At 42.7% G+C, this 8,790-nt stretch overlaps 1 protein-coding gene across 1 annotated transcript in view; it reads left to right on the forward strand.

The window, feature by feature from the left end:
* LOC6501004 (cardioacceleratory peptide receptor) overlaps positions 1–8,128 on the forward strand; it is a 30,688-nt gene extending 22,560 nt beyond the window's left edge. The window contains exons 3-7 of the mRNA XM_032449541.2: positions 5,869–6,004; positions 6,074–6,271; positions 6,489–6,749; positions 6,803–7,088; positions 7,157–8,128. Coding sequence (XP_032305432.1) covers positions 5,869–6,004; positions 6,074–6,271; positions 6,489–6,749; positions 6,803–7,088; positions 7,157–7,391 — 1,116 coding nt within the window. The 3' untranslated portion in view covers positions 7,392–8,128. The remainder of the gene's footprint in view (positions 1–5,868; positions 6,005–6,073; positions 6,272–6,488; positions 6,750–6,802; positions 7,089–7,156) is intronic.
* Positions 8,129–8,790: the final 662 nt, after the last annotated feature.

Here is an 8,790-nt window from a genome sequence, read left to right on the forward strand (position 1 = left end):
TCCCAGCGGGTAGGATGGGGCAAGTGGCACTTTCAGCCTCTGCCAGAGTAGGAGTTAAAGTAGATACATCAACAAAACATCCCTGCAGTCTGCTTAGTTCTTAGTCGTTAAAGAAATGTTGATCCAAACTTTAGGCAAGTTGAAAGTTTCCATTTAGTTTGGTATCTTTCGGCACGGAAAGTTAATCTAAACTTGGACAAAAGGCTTCTAATGATGTCTATAGGGATTAGGTAGACGAAACTTTCGACACATACTACTGGAAAAGTTGCAATTATAAAGTAGTTCCTGGCTAAATACATAAGTGTTCATTGAAAGGAAAGCATGGAAAGTAATGAATCGGGTAATGGAATCATAAACTTGGGACTGAATCATCTCTGAACTCCTTAAAAAAGCTTTAAGAGCACCTTGAATTTATTATTGATTGGCTGGACCACCTTTATAAGTTGTCTGCCGGCGAAAATCAAACCGCTTACTTACTGGCTGACTGACAGACGGTGTCTGGTTAAAATCCGACTTCAATTTCGACGCCCCGTTGCCTGTCAACTTATCTGCTGACCACACAAATAAAACGATTTGGCATGGCTACTTAATGCCTTGTCCCTCAGTTCATTTGGCAGACGAAGACAGAGATAGATGGGATCCGATATAGAGACACTGGGGCAGGACGATGGCAGGACATGTGGCTGCCGCTTATGTGTTAATTATCGCCAGCAACCCAATGGGAACCCAACTCAAGCGGTAAATGGCTGGGAAAAATATTCAAATTTATGCCTGACTTGACTTTTGTTGCCTATCACAAATGCCTATGTTGTTTATGCAAATTGCCAGGCAGACATTGCCCCCACCTCCTCACACTCACCACCGCCCACACACATGGAAATTCGGCCGTAACTTCCGTCAACCGCAGCAGATTCTCCACATCCTCTGTTTCGTCCTGGGGGCAGGCTGTAATTTGTTTTGCATAGTTCTAGGCGCGTGCTTATATTTATTGTTTGCCTGTCTGCTTGTTAATAATGTTGGTACAACCTCGCCTTTGTTTTCCCTTTGTCTGGTCAGTCACAATTTGGGAAAATAGCTTCAGAGCAAGAGATATATGATATATAAAAGGGAAACTGTAACTAGACACTTTATTAATTAATTCTATTTTAAAAACACGCATCTAAAAAATTGTGTTTATGCCAAAGGTCCTTCTTTTTTGGCCAACACTGATGCTAAGGTTATCTTATGGCATCAGGCCATTCCGACTCATATTTATGTTTGTTTGGCCCTTTAATTTATTTATACATCAGTCCCATTTGCATTGCGACAACATTCCACTGGGCTATCTGTGAGATTCTTTTATGGCCATCTTTGGGCCAACTAGCTGAATTTATGTTCGACTCATTTGATTAATGTGTTTTGTTGACCCTTGAATTTACGAGTCACTGGCGTAACAATTTGATGTTCGGCTATGGGTTCTTTTCTCTGTTAGACGGGAAATTTATCGAGCCGTTTAGTGGGTCAGTTGTTAGTTGTCAGTGGGGAAGAGGAGATTATTTCAGAGTCACCCTGATAATCTCTCATTATAGTTACCCAAAATGAAGTCATATTTCTAGAAGTCCAGCCTAAAGTTCCGGGACCAGTTAAATAACTATTATGTCAGCCTGTGGCGCTTTATGATGGCTTTCATAACCAACCACAATTATGTTGGCAAATCTTTGGTAATTTTTCATGTTTCCCAGTCCGCACACACACGCACTTAAGTGCCCCAAAATTCCACTCAACAGTTTGTCAACAGCATGTACAAACGCACTGGCACTGCCACTGGCCGTGGTGACGGGCTTTTATTAATTTCAATTTGTGTCAACATCAACGCCAAAAATGCACGGCCGAGAGGGGACGGCTCTGGGTGAAATGATTTAAGCCAGCTGATGACAAAATGTTTGGCCATTAGGCGAATTAAAGCGCAGTCGACCAGGCTTTCAAACAGTGAGAGAAATGACTCTAATTATTTTTCCTTTTTATGAAAACTTCCTAAAGACTCTTACAAAAATACTCTAAACTAAGTTCATAAAAAAAGATAGATGAAAAGTTATGGTCTGATATTTCTAAGCCGTGTTTCCGGTGCACGTTTAACCCAAACTCCTGCCGAGCTGACTTTGGTGGCTTTTGCCAGAGAACAGTTCATAAAACGAGACTGGCCAGCCATTGTTACTGAAATAGCAACACAAACCCACTATAAAAACCATGATTGATGTGCTCGGCTTGACCCAAATGCATGTTTTTATGCCAAAATAATACGCTCTTATCTCCACCGAGCTCAAGTGTCCTTCCCCGAATACTATGTATGCATGAATGTTCGTTGTTGGGTGATGATTATATATCTAAGGATACTTTCCCCACAATATGCTCCTGCGTTGGCACCCGGCTTTCTCAGGGTTCGTTGAACTGGTTTCGAAAGTTTTCTGCTAATGCTTATTATCTGACCATTTGCTAGCTCAGCACGCGGCGTATACGTAATACGTAATATCAAATTTAATTTTACTTTATGCAACTTCTCTGGAGCCAGGGCACTCAAGCACAATGTAATCGCTATTAATGAATGCCCTGAAAAGTGCTAAGGAAACGAAAAGGAAAACAAACAAGCAGCCAAACAGCCAAACAAAACACATTCAACGCAGACTCGCATAAACTCACTTTATACACACAGAACTACACGCACACACACACACCGAAAAACTTAAGCTGGAAATGCCAGCCAACAATGGGGGCCAAGTGGCATGCGGCATGTGGCATGTGCTCCGCGTCCTCGGCTCAGATGCTTTTTAAATATAAGCAGCGAAAATAAAAGTTGATTAAGCTTATGGGCCAAGTTGGATACTTTATCCTAGACTTTCAAGTGTCCTATTGAATTCGAAAATAAAATTATTCATGGGTGTATCACAAAAAATATGAATCACTACACAAAACTTGAATATCTATAGTAATATATCTAATAGAGTATGGTCAAGTCCCTATCCCGAAGAGAAATCTAGTGGGGTCGCAGCTGCCGGGACTGCCGCGGAACTGGGCTACAAGGACTGATTTATAAGCGCAGCTGCCTGTGGCTCTTACAACTGCAACAACTGCCAAGGGCGGGGTGCAATGAAAAGCTCCTCCTTTCTTGCAAAAATGAAATTAATTTCCCATTGCCTTTTGTTTGCGGCCACCCATTTGTCTTTGTTGCTGCATTTTACGATCCGCAGGCAGTGGTTGAAATTTGTCAGCACGGCGATTTAGTGAGCTTAAAGCCACAAGATCCCAAGCCGCACAAAGTGCACTTAAAGTCGCTGGCACAACACAAAAAACGAGTCCTGTGAACGAGAAGGGTGTGGCAAGTGTGGCAAGGGATTCCCTTAACCCTTAACCGGATACGGAAAAAGGACTAGGAAGAGGCAACGATGCGCCGCGCGTGGCACTCAAGTGCCAAGTGGCTGCTATTGTTATGGCTGTCCCACTTAATAATCAGACATAATAGTTTGAGGCTGCAGATAAAGTTTCTCTGGGCCCAGCTGCCGTTGTCGCCGCCGGTACCGCAACAGGTGGCGATGTGGTATTATTGTTGCCTCTGCAAGAATTGCCTTTTAATGAGGATTTACGGTCGCTCTGGCGAAGATTCCCGTCCTCCCAGCCTCCCATTTCTGCCCTTTTGGGGTCTTATCTGTGCGCTTCTTTAAACGCTGGCCTTTGGGCTTATGCGTTCAACTCTTTGGCCCCTAAAATTGAATTTCGCACTTTTAATGTTCTTCCAGCAAAAAAGCAATTTCCTCGAGGTGCAAAGCCAAATTGAAAAAGACATAATGACTTGCCAAAAAAAGGGAAACTCCTACAACCACAAGCACACACGGCAAAACGAAGAAAAAAAATAAAAATAAGAGAAAAAAAAGGCAACCAGAAATGGTCGATCATTAAAAAAGGCTTACAATATGCCATTTATTACATTTTTATAGCGCCCACAGCATGGGACATAATAAAATCCTTACACTGACTAAAAAGTAATCTGAAAAATTTGATTTTTCTGTATTAAAAAGTTATTGCATTTTTTTTTCAGTTGGATAGACAATTATTTCCTAAATAATTTATCATTTTATAGGATATTTAAAGGGAAATATAAATAATGACCTTTATAAATGTTGATTCCTGTAAGCATCTATGAAAAAAATCCTCCAAAAGAAAACACAACTTTTCCCCTCGATAGGCACGAAGTGTAAATCTAAATGTGTTAACGGAAATATTTAGAAAACACTTGCTGAATAAAAAAATCATGATCCTTTTCAAAAATAGGAGCTGAGCCAACATCTAATGGGGGAAAACTTTTGCAAAGCGTGAAAACTTCTGAATGCGTTAACTTGAGTTCAAGCGCGAATCTACTTTCTTAAAAGTCACGCTGGAAAATTGCACTTGAGAGGCCGAACCCCAAACACCTTGCGACACCAAGCCGACAAAGGCTTTAAGGAAACTTGCCAAGTCATTTTCTGCAAGAACAAAAAGAAAGGCCAAATCACAGCTTGGAAAGAGGAAACCGTTCAACTTCACTTGGGTAAATGCAAAAATTCTTGCCCCTAATAAATGACGTGGGGCAACATCAACAGCAGAAACAGCGGCAACAGCAGCGGAGGCGTATTTAATAATAAACGCGACACCGGCGAATAATGAAAAACGGGCCAGACAGGATGTGCCAGGAACGAGTAAAAATAGCCGGGCCTTGGTCGAGGTATGCTCATTTGCTGATTTATGCGCCAATTTGCGCAACATGATGTACCGCCAGACGGAATAGAGGCTCACTGCGCCAAAAAGTCTCCGGAACAGAATATATCTGTCTGGCGATATTTATTTTTGTATATAAGTCGCACTTAGGCCCTCCTCCGGACACCCAAAAAAAATGAGCAAGTGAATGCTGCAAGCATAACCAGGGTATTGGGGCCGCAAAAAGTTGTAGCATAAGCTGGGGCGACTTTAGTCGGTGTAGAGCGCCAAGGACCAAGGACGAAGCCTGTCAAGTTTTTTTTTCGGGGAAAGTTTGCTTTCTGCTCGCCCTTAAGGCGTCGACATCAGCGTTGGCGTCAGACTGCACAGACCCCGAGGCCATAACTCAAACTCACCTTCAATACCCACTCTCGGAACACAGGACATTGTACATATATGAGTTTGCTTCGCGATGCGTTTGAAAATAAATTTAATTTGCTCTAAAAATCATACATCTTTCTGACGGTTGAATATGACAGACAGTAATATTATTTCGAATTCTGATTAAATTTGGCAAAATAGCATTATTTTGTTTTATTTCTAGAAAATACAATGTCATTATTGAATGAAATTAAATATAATTAGGGACTAAAAAAAATAAGTCTACTACCAGACATATTTTTCAGATAATCTGAAATGATTTTATTAATTATAATATTTGGTTTCTAAAAATATCCCCTAAAGAATGTAGACCCGCGAAATGGTCATATTTCAGGCAATAACTAGACCTACGTAGTCCTTCATCCTGACAGCAATTTCCTGCTGGCGCAACGTTTGCTGTCTTCGCCTCCATCACGGCTGCGTCTGTGTGGGCTGCCGTGTTGTCCTAGTCTTGTTAGTACTGAGCTGGAAAGAACAAACTTCCTCTGGCACATCCTGCCATCAGCCACGCCCCTATCTCCCCACGCCCGCTACCGCGCCAGGACTTCATAGCTCTATAATTTTTATGGCTATTTAAAGGGCCATAAACAACATGGCGTGTGAGCGTGTGTGTCAGGGGAGCATTAAATTGAGTTTTATGCGTGATTTCCGTTCTTAACACTTTGTTGACAATGAATTTTATAGACGCTTAATGAAATGTGACAAAACCCTGTTTCCTTCCAGACGGAGCAGTTTGCTGTGCTGTGGATCCTCTTCACCATCATCGTCCTGGGCAATTCGGCGGTCCTGTTCGTGATGTTCATCAACAAGAACCGCAAATCGCGAATGAACTACTTCATCAAGCAGCTGGCTCTGGCAGGTGAGTTGTTTCCTGACTTGTTCAGATTTTCCATTTTCAACCTCTCCGGTTCCCTGCCAATTTTCACAGATCTCTGCGTGGGACTGCTCAACGTGTTGACGGACATAATATGGCGGATTACGATTTCGTGGAGGGCCGGCAACCTGGCCTGCAAGGTCATCCGCTTCTCGCAGGTGTGCGTCACATACTCGTCCACCTACGTGCTGGTGGCCATGAGCATCGACAGATACGATGCAATAACGCACCCCATGAACTTCTCAAAGTCGTGTAAGTCGTCGTCGTGTAAAAACTTTTCTAATTGCAAAATGCTGTTCGCCAAAACCCTGCTGCTCGTTTATTCGGATTACATAAAATTTTTACAAAAACGTGGCACTTAATATTTTACTGCAATTTCGAATTTGTAATAATCATTAACTAAACTTGATTATCAAACTTAATAATGGCCGAATAATGGTTGTTACTATAGATGAAATTTATTTTATAGGGAAGAGAGCTCGTCACCTAGTGGCTGGTGCTTGGATCATCTCCGCAGTCTTCTCCCTTCCAATTCTGGTGCTATACGAGGAGAAGCTCATCCAAGGACATCCACAGTGTTGGATTGAACTAGGTTCGCCCATGGCCTGGCAGGTGTACATGAGTCTGGTTTCGGCCACGTTATTTGCTATTCCAGCGCTGATTATTTCTGCGTGCTATGCGATTATTGTAAAGACGATATGGGCCAAGGGCTCCATATTCGTTCCTACAGGTTAGATAGAAAAAATAATGTTAAAAATATAATCCTATAAAAGTATTTTTCAGAACGAGCTGGTTTTGGAGCTGCTCCTGCCAGAAGAGCAAGCTCGAGAGGAATCATACCACGAGCTAAGGTCAAGACCGTCAAGATGACTCTCACCATAGTCTTTGTATTCATCATCTGCTGGTCGCCATACATCGTCTTTGATCTGCTCCAGGTCTTTGGCCAGATCCCGCACTCGCAGACCAACATCGCCATTGCCACTTTTATCCAGAGCCTGGCTCCATTGAATTCAGCGGCCAATCCTCTCATTTACTGTCTTTTTTCCTCGCAAGTCTTTCGTACTCTAAGGTAAGTAAGCTTTTTAAAAGTTATTATTTATATTTTATTAAAAAAACCGAAATATTATCTTATTGCAGTCGCTTTCCGCCCTTCAAGTGGTTCACCTGTTGCTGCAAGTCGTATCGCAACAACTCGCAGCAGAATCGCTGCCACACCGTGGGTCGGCGGCTCCACAACAGCTGCGACTCCATGCGAACCCTGACCACCTCGCTGACCGTCTCGCGCCGATCAACCAACAAGGCCAATGCCCGGGTCGTCATCTGCGAGAGGCCCAGCAAGGTGGTGACCGTGCCGGCCATGTCGGAGGTATGATAGCTGGCACACACCACCCGCAAGCGTTCAACTTTCGCGGTCCACGGGCCGACGTCCTTCAGCGACGCGGAGTTTCTCTAAATGGGGCCCAGGAAATTCCAGGAATGACTCCAGGAGTGGAGTGGCCAATATGTGAATGCACCAGAGGCTTAGACAATAAGTTCGGTAGTTGTACTAGACATAGGTAAAGCCAAATGTAAGCCGATAGTTCTTAAGTATTCCAGGTCTACGCTACGAATTTCAAATCTATTTATAACTGTTCCTCGTAAGTATTTATTGTCTAGTAGTTGGTATTTATAGAACTTTTTATTAGAGCTAAGAAGTGGAATTTACTAGCCACGGGTTTTGGTTTTTTTATGATTTTTATCTTAAGACTCAATGATTTCTGGGAGACCCCTGGCAGTGTAGGTTTCAGTCGCTTCCCAACTTTGTATTCTATTCATCAGACTGAACTTATTTTCGTGAAACTCGCGCCCAATGACAAGGAACTCAAAAGTCATTGCTTTCCAGTCCTAACTAGCTGATAAGCCCATTCAAATTCCATCTTAGCCATGTACATAGCCACTAATAGTTGTGGCCGATGAACTTGTCCAAGATCCCTAAACCAAAACCTATTGACATAAGTAGACCGTAAGAGTTAAACGAGCATAACGTTTTAGTCAATTTGGTTTAAGCTAATATTTATTTCATCATTATGTGAGTAGAAGCAAGAATAAAGTAAGCGGATTCTCAAGCGTCTCCATTTTCATTTACATTCTTCGCTCCCGGGTCGCGCTTGGCACGCGCTGGAAAATCTTCCTTCCTTTCGCATCAATGAACAACCAGAACAAGGACAGCAAGGACAATGGTTGGGCTAATTTTTGCTCTCACTTTGGTTATAATTGTTGTGATGATGTGGTATGTGTCTGTGGCTCCGGCTGACGTCACTGGTGGCAGAGTCAACATGGCAGATAAATTGAGCGACAAACCCTACGCAGACAGTGAAAACATATTGGTTTCTGTGGGCCCAGTAAACAGCCAACGGGGTATCTCATTTGCTGTCATTGTCTGTAAATGGCAAATTTTCCCAGTAAAGTTCAAGGGATCTGTTTATATTTGCCTTATGGCTGGTTAAGTTCTGTAACTTCTCCCTCGACGTACATATTTACTTCCTGTGCTTCCTGGTCCTTCAGCGTATGGGTAAGCAGCAGCTCCGATTCAGGCAATTGCGAATAAATTTATTGCCCATCCTGGTGGGGACAGGACTGCAGGAATTCTTTTCGCCACAGGACACTTCATTAGGCAAGAAAGGCGGAGGAGTTCCATTAAGCAGCTTACTTCAGGTGGCCACTGTTGAGTGATTTTTGCAATTATGATTTTTCAACTTATTTGCCAACTTTTAATGCAAATCCTATTAGGA

This window comes from Drosophila ananassae, chromosome 2L, assembly GCF_017639315.1.
Source record: "Drosophila ananassae strain 14024-0371.13 chromosome 2L, ASM1763931v2, whole genome shotgun sequence".
In the NCBI taxonomy this organism is placed as follows: Eukaryota; Metazoa; Arthropoda; class Insecta; order Diptera; family Drosophilidae; genus Drosophila; species Drosophila ananassae.